Source organism: Glycine soja, chromosome 6 (genome assembly GCF_004193775.1).
Source record: "Glycine soja cultivar W05 chromosome 6, ASM419377v2, whole genome shotgun sequence".
NCBI lineage: Eukaryota > Viridiplantae > Streptophyta > Magnoliopsida > Fabales > Fabaceae > Glycine > Glycine soja.
In genome coordinates this window covers 13,352,401-13,379,771 of record NC_041007.1, presented here as the reverse complement: position 1 = coordinate 13,379,771, position 27,371 = coordinate 13,352,401, and the positions used below count along the sequence as shown (strand labels likewise).

The following is a 27,371-nucleotide window of genomic DNA, read 5'->3' as shown; positions in this document are numbered from 1 at the left end:
GGGTCCCAGTTTTTCTCTTGGTGGCCACGAGTAATGTCGTACATTTTTATTGGTATATATAAACGACTTATAGGATGAACCAACTTTGCACCTCCAAACGTGGTGGATCACTTTTGAGACATATTCGTAAATGCCTTATATTTTACTGTGGTCTCTCACAATAATTTGCAATCCTTAGACTATGTTGGACTCTATATATCTTATACGTTTTTCCTCTAAGATCTGCATAGTCAATTCCTCTACAAATTGTCGTCGATGTTGTTTCAACGTGATGGCTACATAATTGCGCCTCTCATAGGTTTCTTTCTCTCCTACCTCTCTTGTTCTTCTTCCTCGCAAGCACCACACCATACCATTGTCGTTATTGCTCATCCAACAATCATACATTTTCTTTTCTTATGTTCGAGGATTTTTCCGTGACTATTAAAAAACTGATTTTGTTTCTTCTTCATGTCCTGAGTAAGAGGAAAATGGTTTGAAGATGGTACATTAACAAGGCGTCAGAGGTGCTGCATTTGTAATCATTGTCGATGGTGCGTTAGTATTGACTTGGAGCTGATGTGTGCCCCCGATAGTGTGGAGAGAAAAAAATGAAACGTTGTTGTAAAAAATTGCTACCAATGATGGCACATGATGGTCGACGCCGAGAAGTGATAAAAGATTACTCAAATCCAGGGAAAGAAAAAAATATGGTGTGCAAGCTGCACCATATTGAAGTCAGGATAAATATAATTTAAAGGCCAAAAGTATTGGTACATGGTGGACCTCCTGATAATATTATGGGTGTCTTCCCATTTTATCACTTATTTCTTATCACAAAAATTTGAGTTTCAAAAAAGCAATTTATGATAATTTAAAAATATGTCTTGTATAATAATCAACTATCATATAATTTCATAATAAAATATACATCATCATCCCTTTTTAGAAGATAATGATCAACTCACATCATTAAAAGATAGTAATATAATAACTAAAACATATAATATTTATATGTGATGGAACATAAAACACATAGTACAAATTGGTCCGAATCCTAAAGGTTAAATTATATATTCATTAATTTAATGATAAAATCTTTTAGATAATATCAATATATTATCAAGAAAACACATTCTCAAGAATTCATATCATGAATTCATACCATGGAAGTTTAGAAAAAGTTGGTTTAGTCACCTCTTGAAGCAAAAATCTTGTATTCTTCGTTGTTCTTTTTTTTCTCTACCAATTGCGTTGAAAGAATTTTTTTATTTTTTTTTTCTTCGTCCTTGAACAGCCCACTAATATCAAGAGAAATTGTTTATGTGTGTGATTCTAAAAGAAAGAACTCTATACCCTTATATAAAAATTATACATAATTTGAAATTTGTTTAACCGATCTTTCTTTATTTATTATTTATATTTTCTTCAATCAATCCAATATATTATTATACGAACATCTTTTCAAAATAAAAATAACAATCTGATATTTTAAAACAATATAATCTATTTTTTCGTTAATAAAAGATATATTTAGATATCTTTATCTAAATAATTATTGGATCATTTTTTTAATGTTACATGTATAACATGATATTCAAAGCATTATGCATTTGTCTTTGTCTTGGACTTTGTTTACAAATTAATGAAGTATAAGAATTTTTTACAAATATACCCTTTCATTAAAAAAAATTGCATCCTAATGATTAAATCATCTCCTCAACAACTTTGACATTTTATTTTTTGTGTTTTTATATTCATAGAATCACATTATAGAAGTCAATGATTGATTGCTATAGTCAAAATTGGTATGCCAATTGAAAAATAAACACATGTAATGCTTAAGAATAATGTCAAATATAAAAACTTCAGACAATAAAAAATACCTAAAAATGTACCATAAACACTACTTCAAAGTAGACCAAAGACAGTGTAGGACTGCGGAGGAGTAATACAGTGCAACAATTGTGGAGATCGAAGCTTTTGGACAAGCTTTTGTAATTGTAAAAAGGATAATGTAGTGATTTTGCGTAATTGTGAGAAAGGGTACTAAAATTGATTTATGACAATCATAACACACATATATAGTACAGATTTATGCGCGCACACACACTGTACAGATTTATGACCTAATATCTCATTATCTCTTGTTGCATTTCAAAGTCACCTAACATATATATGTATGTAAAGTTATGTGACAAGAATTTAAGGATTTCTAAATTGCATATTAACTTTCAGTTTACGCTCTCGACATTCAACGAAAATCATTTTTTTAGAAGAATTTAATTAGTTTCTTAAAAAAAAGAATTTAATTAGAAGAGATTAATTTTTATGCACGCACAATACTAAAAGACTTTTACACTATATCAATCAATTAAAAGTTATAACATATATAACTTTTAAGTAATTTTAATTAAAGTCAATAAACTCATTGTTCATAATTAATTTTTTTTTGGGTAATAATGTAATAGCTTTTTACACGGTTAGTTTACTGTGAACTATTTTTTGTAATTAGAATGGATGAACTGGTTATTTTACATATTGTAATTGTTATATATGTAATTAGAATGGATGAACAGATTATTTTCAAAATTATACTTGAGATATTTCTCAATTAAGTAATTTAAAAGCATAAAAAATACACTAATACTGTATATGAAAACAATAAAGTATTCTGAGAATAATTAGTGTTTTTAGTTTGTTAAGACCAACTTGAGTCAGAAAGTGAGTTTTCACCTAAAAGATAATCGCTAATTTGTTTAAAAATACAATTTTTAATCTACTGGCCCAAATTGGTTTACTAATAGGATGACCCAATACGTTACAAATTTTTGCTTTAGTCAATGATTAATTGGTGGAATAATTAAAACTATTGTATCAAACTTTTCCATAATAATTTGCATAATGAAAATAAACCAAACCTATTAGGGTCAACTTATTGATGGATGATTTAGATAAATTATACGGAGTTGGGGGTTCAAACTTTATCGTAGTAATTATGCAGGTAAAAAAATACCTAACTATAAATAAGGTAATTTTTAAAATAACTTAACTATTTATCAAAAATCTATTTAAAAAATTATGAATATATTAATATATTTTTAACTTGAAGCGTATTTTTTATACAATTAATCCTTATGTCCAAAATATGGCTCTGTAAGCTATATGCCTAAATCCTAAACAGTAAGCACACGTACGTACCCACACATGCAGCCTATCAAACACGAGTGCCTTCGTGTATTTATATATTCAAGAATTATCTTGAGTCATGCACTTAAGCTTGCAATTTGTTAATAAATTCCCCTCACCATACAGTGTTGGAGAACCCTTCCACATTACTTTTCTGATTTATATCTCACTTTCAAATCTGGTTACCAAGTGACTCAGGAGCAGCTTAATTTCTCCATGCCCGCTTAATGAACATGGCCTGATCCTCAGAATAATTAAGAGAGGTTTCATATATTAATTTGCATGATTCACCAAAAAAAATACATATTAATTTGTATGTATGTACATAGATGACCTTTGGCTAAAGCTCAATTAATTTATAGTTCACTTTCATCCACCATGAGCATGAGCATCTTGTTTAGCCTCCACTTATTAGATTGGAGTATGGTTTTTACACTCAATGAAAATTGATATAAGGATCCTATATATTTTGAATCTCTAGCAAGCTGAACCTAATCTAGTAAGAAAAAAAAAGTAAGGGTTAATTAAGTTTTTTAATCCCTTAATTTTTTTAGATTTCAATTTTTAATCTTTTAAACAAATTTATACAACTTTTAATCCTTCATTAATCTTTTGTCAGTAATTTTAGTTTTTTTATTTTTTTATTTCTTTGTTTATTTTTATTACTTAAAATTAGTATTTGTTTTGTCAATTTTTAGTCTTTTATTTATTTTATACTTAAAACTACTCTTGAGCAATTAAAATAAATAAAAAAAAATTAAAAATGGACAAAAGAATTTAAAAGAACTAAAAATGATGACGGAAAGGAAAGTTAATGAAAGATTAAAAGTTGTTAAAATATTTTGAGGAACTAAAAATTATAATATGAAAAAGTTGAAGAATTAAAAATTTAATTAACCCAAAAAGTAAACTAATCCTAATATATACTAAAAAGTTTAAAATTTCGTACTTCTTAGTTGGTAAATAAATGTACGATCATAAGGGACTGTTGGTTTAGCTAGGTTCCCATGTCTAGGAGCTAAGTTATAATTATTAATTAAGGTGAATAAAACATTGTCAAAACTTAAGAGCTCTCTATTCAAAGATTGAAGTCTGAAGAGCTAAGAGAAATTTAATATGTAAATTAAGACCTTTAACATAACAGCTTATTAAGTGCTCCATTAATTCAAAGATTGAGCGTACGTTATATTTCTCTCAATCTTTTTAAAATTTTGTTCTCAAAATTTGTCGTACCTGTTAAGTAAACTTTGGGTACTTGTATTTGCAAGTTATGTAGACTTTGGATTCTTCTTTTTTATAAACAGATTTTATTGATGTCAGACCTTTTCCCAAGCAACTTAACTAATGAAATTTTTATTCCTTAATTAATTTACATTTTAATAAAAGATTTTTATAAATATCGCTTCAATCTTTTTTTAATCATCAGTAGTCTATTTTTCTTTTGTATTAACTCGTTTTCTATTCAATTAAAGAACTAGTATCAGTTTTTCAGTTGAAAATTTTAAAAGAAAATCATGAAAATTGGAAATATATTATATGGAAGGAAAATATGGTAAGCAAGTGGTCCATTTTTTTAAAATGATTTGGAATGGAACTTTGAAACTATGGAATTAAGGTTCAATTATGGATTTAGAATTCTATCAATCCCAATTGTAGAAGCTACTTTTTAGAAAGAAAAAAAAATATGTTTTACTTATTCAAATTCTAAAGTCCTTCTCTTATTAGATATGTTTCCCACTAAATAACAATAACCCTAATCATTTTTGCTTACTTTGAAAATGATTTAAAAATTAAGGTTCATTAGGTTTTATGATACTAGCTTCTTTCCCAATCTTTTTATTGATTTGGAGTGGAACTATGAAACTATGGAACTAAGGTTCGATTATGGATTTAGAATTCTATCAAACCCACTTGAAGAAACGACATTTTAGAGAAAAAGAAGTTTTCCTTATTCGAATTCTGAAGTCCTTCTCCTCCTCTTTATATCAATAAATATGTTTTGCTTATAAAAAAAGTCCTTTTCTTGTTAGATATTTCCTCCCACTAAATAACATTACCCATTATCATTTTGATTTACTTTGAAAATGAATTAAAATTAAGGTTAGGTTTTAAGATTGTTTCTTTGTCCATTTTTGTATGTGTGTGACATGAAGGGCTTTCAAAATCTAGATGTTAAATTAATAATCTTGATTAGAAATAATATTAAAAAATAGATGTATTATATAATAAGTGAGTCTGGCTAATTAGTGTCTTTAAGGGGTATATTCAATTAAGATTTTAAAAAATTATTTTGATAAAAAAAAATCTTGTGCATTTCAAAAGACTTTATATAGAAATGAAATGAATTTTAAAAAAAATTATGATTAGAATTTTGTAGTTTGGATTTTAATGAATTTACAATAAATGAATTTATAAGATTTGAAAGAATTTTATGGATTTACAATATTTTAAAGGATTCTTGAAATTTTGAAAAAATATTCAAATTTTAACAAATAAATTATAAGTTTTGAATTTTCGCAAACAATCCACTTGATGGAAATTTCACAAACAACTTGCGGGCATGATTTAATGGAGAAGTTATGAAGATATTAATAAGTTGTTGAAGAAAAAAAAATTAGTGCACGCAAACTGTCACGATAAAAAGAGAAAAGGAGAAGCTTATGGCTTTAAAATGATAGAGTTGTCACAAATTTATTTGCTTTATTATATTTTTGTTTAGAAGCTTGATGTTGTGTTTCCAAGCTAGAAGGCATCAAGCTCTATGTTAATCTCATCACTTCTCAAGCGGTGGACCTTGTTTTCCAAAGGGGTACCTTTTTTTCTTTGTAATCCCCACACGCAAGTCCTATCTTTTAATACTACTTCTAAGGGTTGCAAGTTGGACTATATACGTGGAAAGGATTTATTTTTGTTCTTTAGACAGATTTATCCTTTGTTTGGTATGTATAAAAGTAGGAGGGATGAAAGATGAAAAGTATGTGTTTGTTAGAGGTGAAAAAATAAAAATAAAAACGTGGAACATGGCAAAATATACATAAAAAATAAGATGAAAAACAGTGAAATACACCATAAAAGACAATGAAGGACTGTTACTTTTTTACCTTGATTAAAATAACCCTCTGCATCTTGTACTTCTCATGATAAGGCGAACCTGATTCTTCTTTTTTTTCCTCTTTGTTGTTGTTGTTGTCTCCACAAGCATTCATCCAGCTCCACCATCTTCTATCTCATCCTGTTGGAAAAGTGGAAATGCTAATTCCAAAACACAATTATTACCGTCCACTACTGTGAATAAAATTAGAATGGACTAAAGGGTAAAATAATTAAAGATTAAGCTTTAGCCTCACAATGAAAAAAAAAAATAGGTTAGAGATCATAGGTATCTTTCAACCCATTAGATCAAAGATTAATCTTGTTTAGAATGTGTGACTATATCTAATTAAAAAAAATTTACACGCAATAAAAATTAAACATCAATTCTCATGCTAAAAAGAATATTTTTACTCATGTGAATGTAAGGAGACTTTACATCACTGAGTCAATCTTTTAATTTCACTAGTCAATCTTTTAATTTATCTAATTTGTTTGAGTTTTTATAAAGTAAAGAGTAACTTTTGTATTCAGTTAACTAAAAAATTCATTTTTGCATATAAAAAAAATATTTATATATGCTTAACAAAATTAGTCTAAATAGGAGAGTTATAGCTTGTGCGTAATATGTTGATTCCAGTCTAGCTTGTAATTCTTTTCTTTGTTGGCCGTCAAATTTCTAAATAAAATCAACACAAGGTAATTAAGTAGACTGTATTATTCACAATTTAAATCTCTAGAACTTTTTAAGAAAGTTTACCACTTGGTCGTGCAAAGATTAATTAATATAAAGTAGTAATTGATTATCTCAAATTTGACTCATGGATAGACAACTGTTTTAAAGACTCATGAAGAGTTTTGTCATTTATATTAATTACGCGTTCCTATTTGACTCAACGATCCTCTCTTGTACGTAGAAGATACATATGTCTGCCAAATATTCAACCGTTTAAACTTTTTGAGGTAATAAAAAATGTTGCATGTTCTTCCGAGGTAGCAATTTATAACCTGCTTCCATATTCACTACACATTATTAACGTGCTTTCATTCAGCGCACCTCAGCCTAACCCATGTGAAATAATATTCGATATACAGTGCAAAATTAATAACATTCACTACCCCTTCCTCGGTTCCAAGAATCTCGCAATTGGCCGAATTCAAATATGTCGACAATTTCAGTTAGCTACTGTTTCAACCATGCAAAAAGTCAAATGCATCCCTCTCTATATAAAGACACAGTACATAGTTATAGCAGCATATTAATTTGCACTTTTCATTCGGTTTTTCTTATCTATTGCCAAGTGTTGCTAGCTGCTAATCCTTTTACTAATTAATTAGTCTGTAGTAGTACTTTGCAAACATGCCAAAGTACCAATGTGATGCAGATGCGAGAAAAGCACCAAAGGGGCAATTCGTTGTTTATGTGGGGGAAGAACTAAGAAGATTCACCTTACCACTATCTTACTTGAAGAATCCTAGCTTTCAGCAACTGTTGAAGAAATCAGCAGAGGAATACGGATATAGTGACTCAAGAGGCATAGTCCTTCCATGTGATGAATCAACCTTTGAAAGCTTCTTCATGAATTCCAAGATGAGGATATGAGTAGTTATTGTATTTGTACATCCTGTTTCACATATAACTCATTTTTACCTCATTGTTCTTATTTCTCTCTTTATTTAGGGTTATATCATTTATTACAGCTACTATAGCTTTCCTTTCTTCTTTATTTCTCTCTCTACTATCTCTCTTCTCTTTTCACCTGTACACACTCAAATTTGGGTGTAAGTTCACGTGCTGTAAGTACTTTTGTAACGTTTCTGATGACGGGGAAGACGATCATAGTAACAATTGACGATACTGTCAACATCTAATGCATTTTTATAAAATTAAGGTGGCCATTATTAATTATCTAACTTTTTTTTTCAGAACGTCAAAGCATGTTCATAGAGTACTCTGATTGTTATTATTCGTAATTTTTACAGCTTCCTATATTTGTTCGTGCACGGGAATTGAAGCTGAAACATTTATATTGTAGAAAAAAGAAATCATTTTTTTTTATTGTTCGTGCATGTGTTAAAGTAGAGCGTAAACACAAGTGGAAAGTTGTTTATTCATACTTAGCATGCACAGCAGGAATTGTTGACGACTTGTTTTGTGATAACACTAATTAGAGAAGGAAAGGTAGGAGTTATTGTATAGAGGACAGATGGGTAATAATAAATGAATACCCATATACCACAAATTCCTATTTGGCATTCTTCTTCTTTTTTTCTCCATCTTTTTCATCTTATTAATCATATAATCTATTATACTTATATTATTTTTTCTCTAAAGCTATCAAATAGCATGAGATGTTCATGCATGAATATATACAGCATGGGCGTTCATATGTATACAGTCAAATTAAACATGTATGTAAAAAGTAGCATGTGTTTGATGAGTTATTAGCAATTATGCAACATTGGTTTATACTACATTTTCATATCTTTAGATGTTATAACTTTTTGTAATTCCAAAACTGTTGTAAAATTTCAAGTTTAGTTAATGTTGTTTTCTCTAATTAATATTGTTTCCTTCTCATATCTTTGAATGACTAACACTATGTATGGATAAAAATTAGGAACTTGTTTTTGGAAATTCTAATGTATAATTTCAAATTTCAAGACATCAAATAGAAAAGAAAGAATTTGGTGTTTCTGAAATGAAACACCAAGTTCTTTAAAGTGACATTCAAACATGCACTAAACTCTAAAACTACATTGAACAATGCCACTTATAAATTAAGTATAATACGGTTATCAATCCTACAAATATGGGATATTTTAATTAGTTTAAAAAAATATTGATCTTAATTCTTGTAAATTTTAAAAACAGTCTCTATTATTATTTAATAATAAATATGTATCTAAACATATTGTCATATGTTACATCAAAATAATCATTGACATGACATATTTAAATTCATATCACGTTATTACTGAATGACAAAAATTATTTTGTAAAAATAATAAGGCTAAAATCATCATTTAAAAAAATTAAAGCAAAAAATTGTTATATTATAGAAATTTAAATTATATTTAATTTAAATCTGTAAATTAACAACAAAATAATGTTTGTTGCACATTAGAAAAAAAACATGTATGACTTCAAAAGTCATGTGGATTGGTATCCCACGTCTCAAGTTTTCAGCGTTTTACACATTTTTTTTAATAGTAAATATTCCTATTCTTTATGTTAAATATTACTAATGTTTTAACACGTTTTAAATCCTACATATTTTACTAATCTTCTTATTTGTTTTATATGATAAATATCAAAAAAAATTCTGTTATCAAGAAAGTATTAGGAAAATTTATAATAGAATGTAAATTGTTTAGACGTTTTAAGGTTTTTCCTATAATAAATTTCAGACTGAAACTTAAGAAGGCTTCGTATACAAACCTTAGTAGGACTTTTCATTTATTTTTTTCGTGAGTGCCTACGCATTGGAACAATGGGAATCTAGCCACTGAGAATTCTGACAGCTAAGTATTAGGTCATAAAGAACAACATTTAATAGGGAGTTTATGTCATGTACTAGCCTCTAGAGTTGAGTTGAGCTTTCTCATGTAGAGTTTGTGTTCCTTGACTCAATTTCCAAATGCCAACTAGACAATCACATTTGTTTTCAACCGACGAACCATATTTTAGTCACAAAATAATTAAATAACGACTTTTTTTTTTTAGGGCAGGAGTCTGCAACGATATAAAATGATAGGCTTTTTAACGTGAACTATTGATAAGCCTAAGAATCGTTTCCCCCTTCTATCAATCAAAAGTTACACCATATTAACTCATTTATGATTTATAACATCTCAATCTCATTAGAAGTTTTCCACCCAAATTTGCTTTCAACCAAATATTCTACACAATTGTCACCTCTATTAAATAGTATTCATATGATTATTTAATAAGCTACCAGTAATTCATCTTTCTTTTAACTGTTCTACATGTTTATCAATTTGAATATTATGGTAAAAGTAAGGCCTATTCAGGATAATTGTGAGTTTTCTGTTTTCTATTTTAAAATGCATTTTTGAAATGAAAACGTGTTCAATAAAAATGAGATTGAATTAATTTTTTTTCTTGTTTTCAAATCAGTTTTCACTCTATTTCAAAAACAATAAAAATGAGTTTTTTAATTTCTATTTCAGTTTTTATCCAACCCTCACACATTTCCTTCTCTTCGTCTCTCTCTCAAGATTTGGATATACTTCAATGTTGATCCTCCCCCTCCCTAAGATCGTCGCGTGCCCCTGTCGCATGTTTGTGTTCTGTGTTTTGGAATTCTAAATTTTTTGTTACGCGTCTTGGGGGTTTGGATCTAGATTTTTTTGTGGTGAATTTTAATTTCTAATATCGAGTTTTAGAGTTGGGAATTCAACTGTTGCCTGAATTATAGATTGAAGGTCATGGTTAATAATTTTAAAATAGTTAAATGGCTCCTCTTGCTTAAACAAATTTTGAAACAAAAGAGATGAGTGTATTTGGTTGTACCATTAATCAGTAAAATTGGATAAAAGTGATGGTTGTTGTTTGTCTAGAGTTGAAGATGAGGCAAGTAGATCCACGGATAGTTGTTGGATTGGCATCATACTTCACAAGGGATGTGATACGGGTTGGAGCCACGAGAAGTCACTGAAAAAGATAATTTTTCAGTTAAAGTTTTAAAAAAAATTAAAACTGAAAATTCAAATCTAAAATTGAGTTTAATTTATTAAAATTTCAAAACTACAAACTAAAAATCACCTTGAACGGGGCCTAATTAATTAAACCAGAACCATTATTCAGTTTCAAATCCTCTCATCCAATTCTATGTTGAAACTTCCAACCAAAAATATCTGCATAAAATACATCTAATGTATCAACTCTATTCCTCAGCATTATCAAGTGTCTAGTTACACTTTCCAATTTCAAAGTAACCTCTGATGCTTTCATGTAATGTTCCTAACATAACAAACTCATGGTCATATCATCCATCCAAGTAGCTAATGAGAGTTCATTTTACTAGTTATGTAGAATATAAGTCTATTCTGCTTTCATGTAATGTAATGTATCAATCGCATGCGGAGTATACAAACGCCTCCTAATGTAACGCGGCTTTTATTTTACTTAGTTTACGAGCAAAGCGGTTGAGTATAATGAATCGTAACATTTAAATAATTAAAAACTCCTGTGCTAACAAAATCATCTCAGATAATTGGGAAGGCACGTGTTCTAAAATTCATACCTTTCTCCCAAAAATAATGATATCGTATAAATTCCCCATCCATCTCTGGGAAAAGAACTAATAAGACAATTAATAAAGAACCTATAACAAAATTCATCATGTCCAGTCTCTGACCTAGTCATCATTGCAATGCCCGTCGTCAGTGTTTTTCTTCATCACATCTCTTCAACTACTTTAGACCTGTTTCTTTTCTAAATTAGATACAGCAAGCCGTTGTCGCTTCTTCCAAGCTGGGATCTTACCAGGGAAGGCCCACCTCAACAGTCTCTCCCACGAATAGCAAACCAAAAACATTAGAAACGCCCAAAGTAATAGTTTATCCCTTAATCCCACAGGCAATGGCACTAACTTCAACCAGTCATTCAAGTCCCTGAATAGATCTGATGTGATCACAGTAAAGAAAACAACAGCAGCAACAAGTGCATACCGGAACGGCCTGTTTTCAGAAATACTCTGGTTGAAGGGATGACCCATATAGTTCACAGCAAATGTGGCCACCTGAAGCATCATGCTCACCATATAGGAAACAGTATTCACCAGGTTGGGATGAAAATCTGCATCAGGTTCAATGCATTCATCTGGCATGTGTTTTTCAGCTTCTTTCACAGATGAGATCAGGAAAAGCAGGTGAATAGAAAATTGTCCCAAGAGGGAAAGGAAAACATAAGCACAGAAGATGTTGGGGTGAGGACGTTCAGCAGAAAGAGTGGGAAGAGGGCGTGCATGTGAGATAAAGAGGAAAAATGCAGCAGTGAAGATACCACTTATTGTGGCTTGTATGTCACCTAGCTTGACACCATCCAGATACATAACACTCAACACATATGCAGTAGCAAGACAGTTGAGACCCAGAATTTTAAACATCTGGAGGGTTGTCACTAGGGTACTCCGACCTTGACGAATTATGTCAGTGGTGGGAGCAACAGATGCATGCTTAGCAGTGAATGGAGATGCCATTGAGGCATCACCAAGCTTGACAATGGGTGCACGACCATCTCCTTCCTCATTAAGCTCATCCATCATCTTTTTAAGCTTCTGCCGTTGCATCTCAACGGCTGCCTGATGACGGTTACCAGATGAGTGACTAGCGGAATCTGATTTTGAAGCAACTTTGGCTTTTGAAGTGCCTTCACCAGCAGTCTTCCCAGATGTGTCCGCTGCAGGTTTAGATTTCTTTTGCTTGCCAGATTTTGAACCTTCTTCCTTAGACGAATCTGAAGAGGAGTTTCCACTTTGAGTTGGAGGCAATGCATTCAGAAGAGCAATTCCTACATGGGCCTAAACCAGAGAAGTCAGCCTATATTATTCTTCGGTAAATATACATGCAACATACCAAGTACTTCCAACCAAAATAATGCCAATTTATGATGCAAGACTAACAGCAACACAGATTAATACCATGATAACAAAATACCAAATTCAAATGTTTGTAACTTCTCATTTACAATAATAAGAAATTCACTGGAAACTGAAATAACATGGCTATGTAATTAGAACTGTAGCCAACAGATCATCTTACAATCCAAGATGACCCTTCAGGGTTTCAATCTGCGGGTCGAGCCAGTTCAACCCAAGATCATGGATGAATTGGATCGGAAAACAAACATCAGCTCACATGCACCCCAGATTATTTGGACCCAGCCCACCCACCCAAAGGATAGATCAGGCTGGCTCATGGGTCTCTATATATTTAATTTAGAAATTACATTTTTCTGATTTCCGGTGTCAAAACATTACTCAGCCCAACCAACCCACAGCTATTATTTTTCTGATTTGTCTTATTTCTTTTTATTTTTATTTTTTTAATAATTTTAGGGTTTTCCTTTTTTTTTCCAGATTTATCTTTTTGAAGAAAAAATAGGTACACCAATCAGCTCAACCCACACCATATGGTGGATTGAGCTGGGTTAGCAATTTCCGGGCTCATAAAAACAGTAGCCAAAGTTGAGTTGGCTCACCTTTGAACTCAACTGGTGGCGCCGTGGCGGGCCAAGCCAGGTAGGTTGTTTTGACAACTCACCTTCATATGTGACTAAATAACACTATTAGTAAGGTTCTTTAATTAATGCGATCTAATATGGTGGGTATGGAGGTTGTAATTTGTAAAGAGTTTATTTTATTTTCCACTGATGACTGACACTGATAACTGACAAGTTTAATATTCAGAAAACAAAATACAATCTATTGAATATTACCTAAACACATTACCTGTTTCAAAGCTCCAACATCATTGGTACCATCCCCACACATCAAAGTTAACCGTCCCACCATTTTGAAAGTGGTCATGATAAGTTCTTTTTGCTCGGGGGCAACTCTAGCAAAAACCTGAGACAAAAAATGTAACTGTCATTGACGAAGGCAGTACCAAAAACTCTGTTCTAATGTTTTGCTATTAAGCGTAAGATCAAAACCTTCAAATAGGGAATGACCCGAAGATGAGCTGATGTCTGTTGCAACATCTCAATGCAATCACCTCCAATACAGAGATCATGAGTCTCTGATAAAGACTCGACCTCTTTCTCACTGAAACCAATTATACCTATTATCAGTCAAAATTTTGAAAAACTGAAAAGAAAATTAAAAATGACTGCAAAAGAGAGTGTGGACTTTGGAGGCATTGTTGAGTAAAAACTTCAGCTTAACAATTTTGCAGAACAAGTACCTCCTTTGCAGAGGACATAATAAAAACTACAAATGACAATAAAAAATTCTTACATTCAACAACTACTTGTCTAAAGCTAAAATTAACAAGAATCAATTTAGTACATAAGATACGGCAACTAGAAAACTACCTGTAGCGAATGTTTTCAGTCTCATCAGGGGACATCCAATTATATCCCTCACCATTTTGTGCCGGGCCAAGGATTAATGTAGGTTTTGATATAATATGAACTTGGCTAGCAACATGGCAAGCTGTCAACGCTTGGTCACCAGTAATCATCACCTATCAATTAAGTGAAAGATGCTAGTCAGTTACTTCTTGCTAATTTAAGTAAGGATCCCAAAACCCTCCATCCCAGCCCCTACATCCACCCCAAAGGAGGAGGGGCCAGCAGCTTCGTTAACAATTTACATGAATCAAAATAATACACAAGCCTTACAAATTACATACCAAGCCTTCAGTCTTAAAAGCAGGCACACTAACCCAAAGATATCCCAAATAAATTGAATTGATCAGTAAGAAAATCATTCTTAAATAACATTGATGAACTCTAATGATAAAACTTGATAATGACAACTAGAAGTTCAAATTACTACTGTTCCCCAATAGATAATATTGAAAAAACCTTAACAGAGTTAAATTGATCCAAGGTACTTGAACAACTGCAACAATAATCAAGACTCGATGTCACTAAAAGGTAGGATACGATTCATGAATCCCTGTGTATGCTAAAATCCTTATGAAGAGTCTCTCGCCATGCCCTTATTGGTCTCCCTCTACCCCTCCTCATTAATGAGACCTCATCTTCAATTCCACATCTTTCTAAGGCTAAAGCCTATATGTAGGAACCAGTCAGATATTACCAAATCATGCTTGAACAACAAAAGCAAAACTAACCAAGACTTATTGCCACTTATGTATGGGAAATCTCAGGTGCCAAATTTTTATTAATACCATATCTTCATTCCTTCTAACCCTTAGTAAAGGAGCATCATCTATAATTTCAAATCATACAGAGACCTGTGTAGGAACAGACTTGCATTTCAAATCGTCTACAAATGGTTTTTCATCATTTTTCCTTTCTAGGAGCTACTCCAATCCAACCAAGGTAGTCAACATTAAGATCCCAGCCAAGATCGAGAGGGGGAATTAAAGACATTAGTAGCAGCAACCAAAAACTGCATAAGCATATGATCCTAAGGTCTAACACAATTGTGACTATCTTGACCCCAACCTTCCCACTAATGATCTTGAATGCCTAATCTTATTATTCTTATCCATCCTAAATGCCCATGTATTGTGAAATACTCAATTTATGACATTTATGTTTCATTCTGGCTTATCAACCTTATTCCCACTAAGAAAGCTGACCGCATGGATTCTACAATCCCATTATGCTCAGCTCCAAAGTGCTTGAACATACATAATTATGATATTAATTAAAACATCGTGAAAATAAATAGCAAATTTTCAACCTTTATATATATACTCTTGGACATTTAGCTCCTAAAGTAGAATGAATGAAGCTATATTCAGCTCATTTACTCATAAATGCTGATGTTTTCATTAGATCTAAGAAAAATTCTTTTGCAATAAGGAAAGTACTTAAGTATTCTTGTAAGAGAAGCTAATTTGAAAGCCGCACTTACTAAGTCGTGCGAGGATTCTTTCAATTCAGCTAAAACAGTGGCTGAATCTGATCTTATGGGACAATTAAATACCTGAAAATAGCACCATACCAACTTTTAGCATCAATGAAGAGGAAGAATTCTAGAATTAACTCAAAGATTATATTAGGAAGTTGATTGATTACCACAAAACCCGCAAAAGTAAGTCCACTCTCCACTATACCCCTATCCAAGCTTCTAGCTTCACTGACCTTCAAGCATAACAAATAATAAGCAATAATGCAAACAAACAAATGTTGCAAGTAATTAATGAAGCAAAAATGAGGAAGGAAACCAAGTATTCTTCAGGAAAGAGGGGGGAAATGCAGTTCTCTGACTCTCAATTACACTTAAAAGTTAGGATCCAAATTTGTCAAAATAATAGAAAAGGGAAAATTAACTTGAATGTCAAGCTATACAAAAATAGGTGTTATTAAGAATTAAAGCCAAAATAGACACACATTGAACATGTTTAAGTTTACCCACTTCAAATAACTAAAATGACAAGGCAGGAAACTTGAAACTATTATTCTTGTTCTCCTGTGCATAATTGAATATACAGTGGAGAAAGGTTCTTGAAACAGTGTAAAACCCATAATATTCTTACTGTCATGTCAGCAAGAGACTTGTAAGCCAGAGCAAGAACACGAGACCCTTGACGTGTGTATTTTTTGTAGGTCTCAACATATGATGGCGGTATATCAACGAGCCTATCTTGTATAACTTCTGGGGCACCCTGAAATAAAAGGTCATAAAGAATTCCTAAGAGGGGAACAATAAAGGGAAATAACACAGTAACTTACTAGTTACTACTGTTCAAAAGTTTCTTTAAAACATAAAAGGCCTTAAAGTAGTGCCAAAATCAGTCCACTCAAATCATTTTATCTCAACATAATATCCAAAAACGCTCTTGGAAAATGCATAGTGCACGGGTGAGCCAACATTATAGAACCAACTGCCAAATCCCAGTACCCAGAAAATATGATAATGAATTACTATTTGCCAAGACCAGATCTAATAAACACTTGCTGTAGCCTTTACATTCTTTTTATGAGTGCAACATGGATTATTTTTATTAACAAACTAGGGTAAGCACTTTAAATTTTAAATATATAAATAAAAAGACTGCCAATACATTTATTAGAACAGATTGGGTCTAACTCACTCCCAAAAGCTAGCTTGCTTAAGGGATTATTTTAGCCATATTCTTAGCCACTGAGGGACATATTAAACATTTAACATGAGCCAATCAAAAGTGACAGACAACCATGGTAACATGCCCAATATAATTTTAATTTTCATTTCGTAGACCCTAATTTTTTAAAGATAGCTTCATATTTTATTGCATGGATGCAAATTCTATTAAAAAAATATTTTCAATTAATTTCCTAATACATTTCTCATAGAGTTTGAGAGAGAAAAGAAGAAAGCTGGAAGATGTTATTGTTGATTTAGAATTGAAAGGTTAGTTACAAACTGATTTTGTTTTTCTATTTATAGAGAGAACAGATATGAAAACACATAACCAAAGTTAGTTACTGCTCTAACAGAAATAACAGCTTCTAGCAAACTAACAGAAATAACAAACCACAGCTGTCCTAACTGAATCATAAATGTTCTAACAGTTGTCCCAACTGAATCACAAAGTAAAACTTAATACACTAATAATTTCCAAAAAAGAAAAAAAACACTAAATAAGCAGCAATACATGTATTGCGTAAATTATAATATGTAAATTATCATTTATAATATACACATTTATATAGTTCAAGAAAACCTAATCTTCACCATTTAACCTTACATAGATGGTCAAAATTAGCCCTCACACCTCTCACATGATGCATCCCTTATTAATACATGAGACATGCCTTAAAATTAGAAAGAAAAATATACCAGAAGAGTAAAAAATTAAAACAGAAAATTTAAAAGAGAAAGCTCTAACGTGGCTAGGATGGTGGTTAGCACTAACGTGGTCTATTTGGAAGCTAAGAAATAGCATAGTGTTCTCTAATGCAACTTTCAATGCCAATAAACTGTTTGAAGATGCAACATTCATTCTCTGGACTTGGCTTAGGAACTTTGAGAAAGACTTCTCTACCCACTTTAACCAATGGTCCAGTACCATTAGACAGGGATTTTATTTCAGTAAAGGGTAGATCATTGAGGGTTACTAAATGTAATTTTCATATGCACCCATAGAAAGGTTCTCTCTCAGAATATATATGTCTGATCGTGGAACCTTTTGTATGGTGCTCTTAAGGCTGTAATCTAGTACCCCTGGTACTCCAAGTTATATATATACAATATTATCTTTGCTGAGCAAAAAAAAAAAAAAAGAAACTAGGATGGTATTCAAAACATTCAAAGTTTCAAACATAAAACAATCAGCTTTCTCGAGGTTATTGATCATTACAAGAATTATTTGAAGTTAACAAAATAAAATAATTTAGCACCACGTTTGATGATTAGTAAACCCACATGGCTATTTTACCAATCAATTTTCCTTCTTCTCAACTCACTTCTATTATTGACCATTTCATAACCCCCAAAATATATGATAATACAAGTCATTGCTAAATCCTCAAGTCATGGCTTCATTAACTATAAGCCAAAGTACATAATGCCCAAGAAGCAACTTAAATCAAGAGGACCTAATTGGGTAACAAGCATGTATCCAAAGGATATATATCTAAACAAATGAACAACCCACAAACCTTCACAAAGGCGAAAAATTCCTCCTGAATGCGAACAACAACTGCCATTCGTTTTAAGTGAGATGCAAAATGGTACCGATGAACAATTTGGACAGGATGGCCATTTCCCCTGAAATTTGATAGCATATCAGGATAAAACATTGACAGAGGGCTTAAAAGTACAAACAAGGACATATTAATCAGGAAAATGAAAGAACATGAATGAAGCATTCAAACCCCAAACGTCATAGACTATGAATATAATATTTTGCCAGAGGTCAGAAGTAACATATTCTTTTTTGTTAATCACTGTACTTCCTTGCTCAAACAACAGGAACATTGGAATGTAAACCAGTTTGCCAACCATGACTGGCAACAATCTAACTAAATGAGCCCAAATACCACAAATTTCCAAGGCATAAAATCTGACATTGCACATGATAAAAAGAGACAATTATTTGGCTGCATAGAGAATAAAGAAGAATTAAGATATTTAAATAAGCAGCAATGGATTCACTTACTTTTTTGGAACAGCCTTGTCATCAGATTTATAACTCCAGTCAATTCCCTTAAGTGCAGCCTTCTCAAGAGGATCACCAACCTGGGAGAAAGTAAGGAATATATTAATAAAAATACAGTGTCAACTGTCAACAAACAATAGCATATATAAAAGGAGCAAACACACAAAGTCCTTCTAACTCTAAATCCACTGGAATCATGAATACCTATTGTTCAAGCTTGATGAGTATCAGGTAGAAAGCACGAAAAATATTTATAACCTAGAAAAATTAGGATATGGAGGGACAGAATTGTGGAAACAGAAGTTTTATTTTGATTCCAAAACACAAAAACTTTCTATATCATCTAAAAATTGATTTAGACAGTTAGCATGACATCAGTGAAGCAACTTTTGACAGTATATCAAAAGTAATTTGATTTGAAGAATAATATTGTACCATGGCATATATTACTTCTCTGTCTGTTCATCATGGAAATGGAGCCCCTGTAGTGACTTTACCACTCCATGAGATCCTAGCCTTTAAATAAATTTTATTAATATAATACATTTCTATTTTAAAGTTGAGGTTTAAAAGAATAACTGGTGAGATCATGACACTTGATAATGTTAAGTTTTTTTTCCCACTAAAGGGTCTGTTTCTGCTCAACTCAATAACAAGGTCTAAAAACTTAGATTGAATTTAATCTCCAGCAGAGAGGCATACCAGCTTATTCTCAACAAATACCAATGCATGGCAAGAAGCCAGGATTTCTACAGTTCGCAGAGGCACTTTACTCGTATCAGATTCCAAATCTGTAGTTCCATTCAACCCAACAATTCCAGAAAATTCCTACAAAGTAGGAACTAAAATGTTACACCACAAACTATGGTCTTAAATGAAAAATCAATATCATGACTGGTATGGACATACCATGTCATCAGAAGTAAGTGTCCCTGTCTTGTCAAAACAGCATATATCAACCTGTAGGGCAAGGTATGTACAATAAGTTACAAAAAACCAATTTCATATGATCTAATATATCTAACAAAGTAAAGGATGTACAACAGTATAAACATAGTGACAGGCCTCCAGGTACCTTTCCAGCAAATGGTATTCGAAAAGGCTCTGTGCAAAAAATGCCACGCCGTGCCAGTGCAATCAGGGAAGTATTAACAGCTATTGATAATTCCATTGGTAACTCAGGAGGAATCACAGAAGTAACAATAAGTGAACAACTTAGTATAAGTTTATACTTGCTCCTTGTGGGATCTTCTAGCCCCTGTAAGCATAAAAATTAACAATTTACCAAGCCATATCACAATTTACCATTAAGGCCAAACCATATCAATGTTCACCATGCAATTGTAGGGAAACATCACCTTAACAAGCACATAACCAGCAGCAATAAGAGCAAATACAACCAGGAATAAAATGAAGAATCCACTTTCCCAGCTATTAGCAGTCACCTATAATATGTCAATTGAGAAACCAGGCAAAAATCATCAAAACGACACTGAAATCACAAATTCGGGTTCAGTAAGGTCTGGATCACTTTACCCTTTCTGTAGAGAATAAGATTGTTCGCATCAACTTTCCTTGACTTGTTTCAAACCCCGTTCTCAAGATAACAGCCAAGCAGCCACCATCAGGTGTTTTTAGAGGAAAACTCTTGACTCCAACAAAATTTTAAAAAAAATGAGAAGCATGAACACTAGCTCAACATCAAACGAAAATATATAATTTCTCAGCCAGAAATAACCTTATCTGGAGTGTGCTGCAATATTTTTGTTCCACCAAATAACACATGGTTTTTATCTTGCCTTGCTGACAATGTCTCCTCCATCCCCCTACCCGCGATTGAAATCTAAAAGGATGGCATATCTAAATAAGAGTTGTGCAAGAGAACATGACAAAAAAAAAAGCTCCAGTTTCCAAAGGCTTCTCAGATATTCAGATATACCAGCCAACCATAAGATTGAAGATGTCATATCCCAACCATATTTATTTTTCACGTGAAAAACAATGAATTCATATTATCATATACATACATAATTACATAAACAAGTAAACATGGAAGCTTGGACATGCATAAACATTTAAATTTTGGAAAGAACAAACTTAAGTATTGAATGCTCTATATAAATATAAACCATAATATAGTCAATCATCAATACAGTAGTTATATAGTAAATAAATAAAGACAGGAGGGAAAAATCAGTGTGGCAACACTATAGCTCAATAGTGAGCAAATGACAAACTAACTAAATATTAACAGAAGATTTCATCATGTCAATAATCTGTCTGAACAAGTTGTTCAGCTTCCTGGGTGAAATCAAATATCATTACTTTTAGATATTCAAGACATAAAACCAACATAGAAGTATGTCGAGAGATACTCAAGACATAATTACTGCCAACAATGTCCACATAAGCAAACAAATGATGCAATTTCGGCAATCAGACATAGTCATCTACATAAAAGTTTAAGAAAATATGATCCCCTCCCCCACAAAAGCAACTTATACTTTTGAGCATATCATATATCCATCAATGATCAAACAAGTATATTAGTGTGAGTAGTTCGGAAAAGAGTAACACCTTCCATTGAGGGGTAGACTCGCCTGTCAGAATAGCTTCATTCACAATCACACTTCCAGCCAATAGAAGCATGTCTGCTGGTACAGACTTCTCCTCCCCATTCTGACCAGAAGAGCGACCTATGGAGACAACATCCCCAGGCAAAAGCTCTGTACCAGAGAGTTTTACCCACCTATAGAATCCAAACAATATGCATGCAAGTATGAAAATTTTATTCCTTTAAACCCAAATATTGATTATTGGTTATTAAGAATTAAGAATGAGATAGCATACTTGCCACAGCGATGTACCATTAGGATCTGACTATCCACTCTAACACGTCTTAACTCAGTTAGAGTTTTCAACCGACTTTTTGCCATGGTTGACTCAAACATAAACAGCATAAATAGAGTGAACAAACTGTAATACCAATATTCATCCAAACACCAGAGACCCACACAGAAAACCTGATCATAATATAAGCAAGAACAAGTTAAGAGTTGGCATGAAGATTAAAGACAAAAAAGAGAATTAAATATTGTTAAAAAGATACCTGAAATACGAAAAAAGGCTCCATGCAGTGCTCTTTCATCAATTTCTGAAATGTTGGCTGAGGATAATCAAATCTGGAAGATCAACAAGTAGAACATTAGACAGCATTAGACAGCAAAACTAAAAAATGTAATGGCCATAAATCAAATAACTGAGAAGATACATATCTTTTTGAAAAGGGGGAAGAAATCAAGAATCACCAAAAATACCAAAATAGAGGGATTGCAACTAAGGCATGTCTAATTCAAAAATATTGATGTATGAGAATACAAATCCAATACACATCTATAATACACCACGACAGATTGTGCTCTGAAGAATAATAAAAATGGTCAGAGAAAAAGGAAACCCACACATTCCGCCCCCATTTCTCAGTAGCAGCGAGAACTTTAGCTTCAGAGCCATGGCCACTACACTTCAGATAATATCCAAATGTTTCTTTGGTAGGGTAGGAAAGCTTGCAAAAAGTCCCCTTCTCCTTTGAATACACAAAACATTGCTTTCTAAAATCGAAGTAGTTCTCTTCCAAATCCACCGCTGATGAAGAACCTGCAGACTGCACAACCAAGCACTTAAACGTGATAGACAACCAATAAAATTGCTCATCAAAAACACAAACTGCAAGAGCAGAAAACAAGTAAACAACAATGTAAAAAGAGGCAGCTGGATCCACAAACCAAACAATTGAAAATTAGTAAGGAGAGTTTGCAAGCATACATAGGAAATTGCATATTCACAGCACAGTTTACTTTTAAATCTGTTGGAAATATAAAAGGCATCACAATTATGAAATCATGCACATTAACAAACAAGAACATAGATCAAAATATACATTAAATTTCAAACATAAATTAAGAAAAGTTTATTCGTATAGACTCATCTACTTTTCTTTTCCAACCTGAAAAGCTATCATTCTAAAAAAACCCACAAAATACAAAATCAATAAACAAAAAGTCAAGGACAAACACATGAAGTGCCCTCCAAAATTGTTGCTATCTGATAGAAACCTGGTATTTTATTAGAATAAATAGGGGTAGGGGGAAAACCAACCTTAACTCAACTGCAAACTTGCAGTACTTCAAAGGTTTGCACCTCCCTAGCCCAAATTCCTCAAACCTCTCTAAAATTGACAAGATGTTTGTTGTCTTGTCTCCTTTATTATATATTTATACACGTGGTATATCCTACCCTTGCTAAGTACTTCAGGCTAGCTAAACACTGATTATAACTAACTGATAAACTAACCACTGATTGTAATTTGCAACTAACTAACTAATCGGTTGATCTATCTTCTATCTATCCATATTGAAACAAGTCCCACCAGGGCTCCAGCTGTTTGCAGCATGCTGACAAAGCCTACTCCTCCACTGCAAACCGCAAAACAGCATCAACCCCTTCTGGGTCAAAACAAAAACACCAATGCTCTGTTTTCTGAGTATTTTATGGCCATCAAATAGTGTTAGTGACTCTGTAATTTTACTTAATGTTTATAAAAACTGAACCGGCAGTTGAACCGGTGAAAGCATTCATTCACAGTTTATTGGTTCAACTGCAGTTGTACCATTAGTAATTAAATTTATATTTTTTAATATTATATAATATTTTAAGTAATAAAATAATATATAATAAAGAGAAATAAGGATTTAAAAAAATTTAAATCAATATAAAAGTCTAGATTATGTTTTATAAGATAAAAATTAATATTGATTGCAAAAATAATTTATATTTATGTAAAATCCTAAAATAAGTGTTTTTATTTATATTAGAAATGTTTAAAATTAAATCAACAAATATTTTTTAAAAAGACAGCCTCAAACCGGTTTTCTGCACCGGTTTTCACCAGTTTGATCAGTTCTTTACAGGTTCTAAAATGCTTCAGTTTTTTGGAGTTAATAAACCAATCACTAGACCAGCTTCCAGTCAAACCAATCATTTTGTCCGGTTTTCAAAACAAGCATTCTACTGACCTCTGGAGTTTCCATCCATTTGGACAAAACTCCATTCTCAGACAAGGACCCAGCACTGCATCTTTTAGTTCCACTCCTCTCCTCCTTGAGCCCCTTCAGCAAGATTTCTAAAGGTAATCCTTCCTTATGACAAGAAGTGGTCCTACAAAAGTCTAGAAATTCTCCCTTTACTCTTGCATTGAGCCCTCTTGCTTCAGACTCAATAAAATTTCATAAGGATTCGAGATCATGGGTGGCTAAAATGCCCAATGACTGCAACCCTAAACATCATCTAATCAAGTTCAGAATGCAAGACTCCAACCATTGAAAGCAGGACAGGGCTCACCCTTCAATTTTCATCATAAAATCCATCATGCACTCCTCTTATTGGATACTTCTCATTCAGAAATACCTTTCAATTGAGTTATCCAGCCATAAGCATCATTTCCAGCAAAATCAGCCCTGTCGAAATGAAGGCCTTCATTCTTGCCTTTGTGCACAACATCAGCCATACATACATACTATTCTTGCTGCAGCTCATAAATCTTAGACAACTTCTCACACCACTTCCTAGGTGCTCCTAATGTGAGCATCCATCAGTAATTGGCGTTCTTCTTTTCTCTACTGCCACAATTTTTGCAGGATTTTTCCACCAAAATGACAAGATGTCCTTCCTCATGTATCCTATATTATAATTTATATGTATACATTACATGTGCCATCCTACCCTTTCTAACTACCTCAGGCTAGCTAACTACTGTGGTTATCTATTACTATCTCAGCATCACAAAAAAGTTAAGATCACTTTATCCATACGAGGTAACAACAAAAAATTTTGGCCTTCCTATCCTAACCATAGTTACCTAGTCAACACATGTATTGCATACTGCCAAAGAACTTTGACTTGTTTACTCCTCTCAAACCCTATAAATTGGCATATGAAGAATGCTCCAAAAATCTCATGACAATTATAATTTGTATTTATCCTGTTAAGTACTACAGAATAATATATCAACGCCCAATCCCCTTCAAAGGCAATTGACCCAATAATCTACCACCTTACCAGAACTTGATAGTTTTCCTAAGATATATTCCATGCACAAATTCCATCGTCCACCCCCAGAATCAAAGAAAAAGCTAACCAAGGATCTAAGTGAGTCAGTTTACCAGCATTCTCTACAAAATACTATTACATCACAGGCTAATTCAAGGAAATAATTTAAGAAAGTACATACCACTATCTAACTTTCAATGATCATGGTTGGAAATCCACAATAATTGCGGTCACCCCTACGCCAAAAAGGACTACCTACGGAAGGACTGACTAGAAAGGCTAAATTAAGCATCATAGAGTCCAGCCACTAAGATGCGGTTCTTAGGTGGTTGAGATCCTACATCGACTAGAAATATGACCTAAGTAGTGCTTATAAGGCTTGGGCAATCTTCATCTTACAAGTGGATTTTGTAGGATTGAGTTAGACCCTAAGTCCAAATTCTAAGAACCGTTATTTTGTAGCCATTACATTAATGCATATCACACAATAAAAATAATGAATTAAGAAGAGAAATAGACACTCCACTCCAACAAATAAAAATCCCCATGAACTTAAGGTGGCAATTGAAAAAATATTTCAAATTACACAATGCACTTGCTTTCGAAAGAAGTTCACAAATTGTCAATCTAGAACGTTCATACTTTCTTTTAAATCCAAATTATTCAACTCAAACTTATGCCATATCAAGTTGTGTCTTATGCCAGGAAGGATAAATGAACCAAGACACTAACACAAACTCTCTTCCAATTTTTCATTGACTGAGCTCTAACCATCTTCCCTAATACTAATCTAGTTTTGCCACGCATAAACTCAACATAGTTTTCTCTGCCGAAATCCCGTATCAAAACTCTTTCCATCTTCCGAATGAAAGAAGGAAAAAAAAACATAAAAACTCAACCACACTTCAATTCAACAATTCAAAACACGTCAGACACTTACACTTTTCCGTGAATGAAGCGGCACAACTTCTTTTGCACCGGAGAACTTCGCCGGAGTAATCTTGCACGAATCTGCCTGATCAATATTCTTAACCTGAAAACAAACGAAACAAAAAAAAAATTACTAAATCAATTCTCCACAAACACAGACACACAGTTACTAAGGAGTTATAAGGTTGGCTTGGTGGTAAAAGGAGAAGGAAGGGAAGGAAATGTCGTGGGTTCGATTCCCAGCTAACAATTAACAACCAACATTTGCCCATAAAAAAAACATAGTTACTAAGATGACGCGATGATTGATGAATAGAGAGAGAGAGATCAAATTACCTTGCTATAATGGGCAAAGCATTTGAAATCAACGGACCAACCGGTGAAGAGAAAAACGAGGATGTGAAGCGAGACGAGCGCGCCGAAGACAATGGCGGCGTCGACGAAGTCGAGGCTGGGAAGAATCGCGGAAAGCCACGCGCCATAGAGGATAGCGAAGGGCCAAACGTCGAGGCGCCATGGCCATTGCTTCTTCCTCAGCAAATCGACTCGGTCCACGACCTTGCCGCCGACGTGGAAACTCGACATCGAATCGCCGTCGATGAGAGTTAGGGTTTTGGGATGCGAAGGAAGAAGGACTGTGAATCTCAGATCTAGTTGATGAGAGTTAGGGTTCAACAACGCCTCGCCACTCGCGACGATTCGGTCTCCGTTTGCGAGCGAACGACTCTTCCCAGTTCCCACTATAAGCTACTACCCTTCCCTCTCCGTCACCGCTGAAGCCTAATTGGTAATTACTTAACCCTCCCCCCTTAAGTTTATCTTTATTACAATTCTATAAAAAAAAAAAAATGGTACATGTTCATATCTCCATATGAAATCTTATTTATAATTTATAAGATTTTTTAGCTTTAAGGTGTATTCTGGTGCTAATGAGTTCTAGATCCAACTTACACTATTTTCTTTTATAAAAAAATTGGAAATTGGTTTTAATTGAATAATGAATTAGAAATCACTTAAAATTAAGGTAATTATTACAAATATGAATTGTCTTGTGATACATGGTCATCTATAATTTAACGATGATATAAAAAAATTATAATATATTTTAATTAAATTTATAGTTTCCGTTTTAAGAAAGAAAAAAAAAGTTAGAAGATGCTGATGGGGGTTAGGAAAAAGCCAGTAACAAGATAGTAGACGCCCATCAGACAGGAAAAGAAAATTGGAATAAATACAGGTAAAGTAAAAGCAACTGGGTATTC

At 32.8% G+C, this 27,371-nt stretch overlaps 1 protein-coding gene across 1 annotated transcript; it reads right to left on the bottom strand.

The window, feature by feature from the left end:
• Window positions 1-11,430: 11,430 nt before the first annotated feature.
• Window positions 11,431-26,694, bottom strand: LOC114415935 (probable manganese-transporting ATPase PDR2). Its single transcript, XM_028380797.1, has 21 exons — window positions 26,446-26,694; window positions 26,120-26,212; window positions 22,533-22,735; window positions 22,181-22,253; window positions 21,922-22,094; window positions 21,649-21,820; window positions 20,810-20,914; window positions 20,608-20,718; window positions 20,430-20,516; window positions 20,147-20,329; window positions 19,981-20,031; window positions 19,774-19,899; window positions 19,072-19,151; window positions 18,572-18,680; window positions 16,465-16,593; window positions 16,004-16,069; window positions 15,840-15,911; window positions 14,321-14,472; window positions 13,940-14,051; window positions 13,737-13,853; window positions 11,431-12,806 (listed from the first exon to the last, which is right to left on the bottom strand). Exons 1-21 carry the CDS (start codon window positions 26,692-26,694, stop codon window positions 11,703-11,705), a joined length of 3,567 nt encoding a protein of 1,188 aa, XP_028236598.1. The 3' UTR covers window positions 11,431-11,702.
• Between the last annotated feature and the right edge of the window lie 677 nt (window positions 26,695-27,371).

Bases quoted from the DNA above. Each gene is read 5' to 3' on its own strand.
- LOC114415935 (XM_028380797.1), bottom strand. From the start codon at position 26,694: ATGTCGAGTTTCCACGTCGGCGGCAAGGTCGTGGACCGAGTCGATTTG. The intron at 20,719-20,809 runs GTTATTTCTGGC...GTTGGAGTCAAG, and splicing joins TGCAGCACACTCCAGATAAG to AGTTTTCCTCTAAAAACACC. The intron at 19,152-19,773 runs GTATGCCTCTCT...ACTTTCTCCCAG, and splicing joins TATTTGTTGAGAATAAGCTG to GTTGGTGATCCTCTTGAGAA.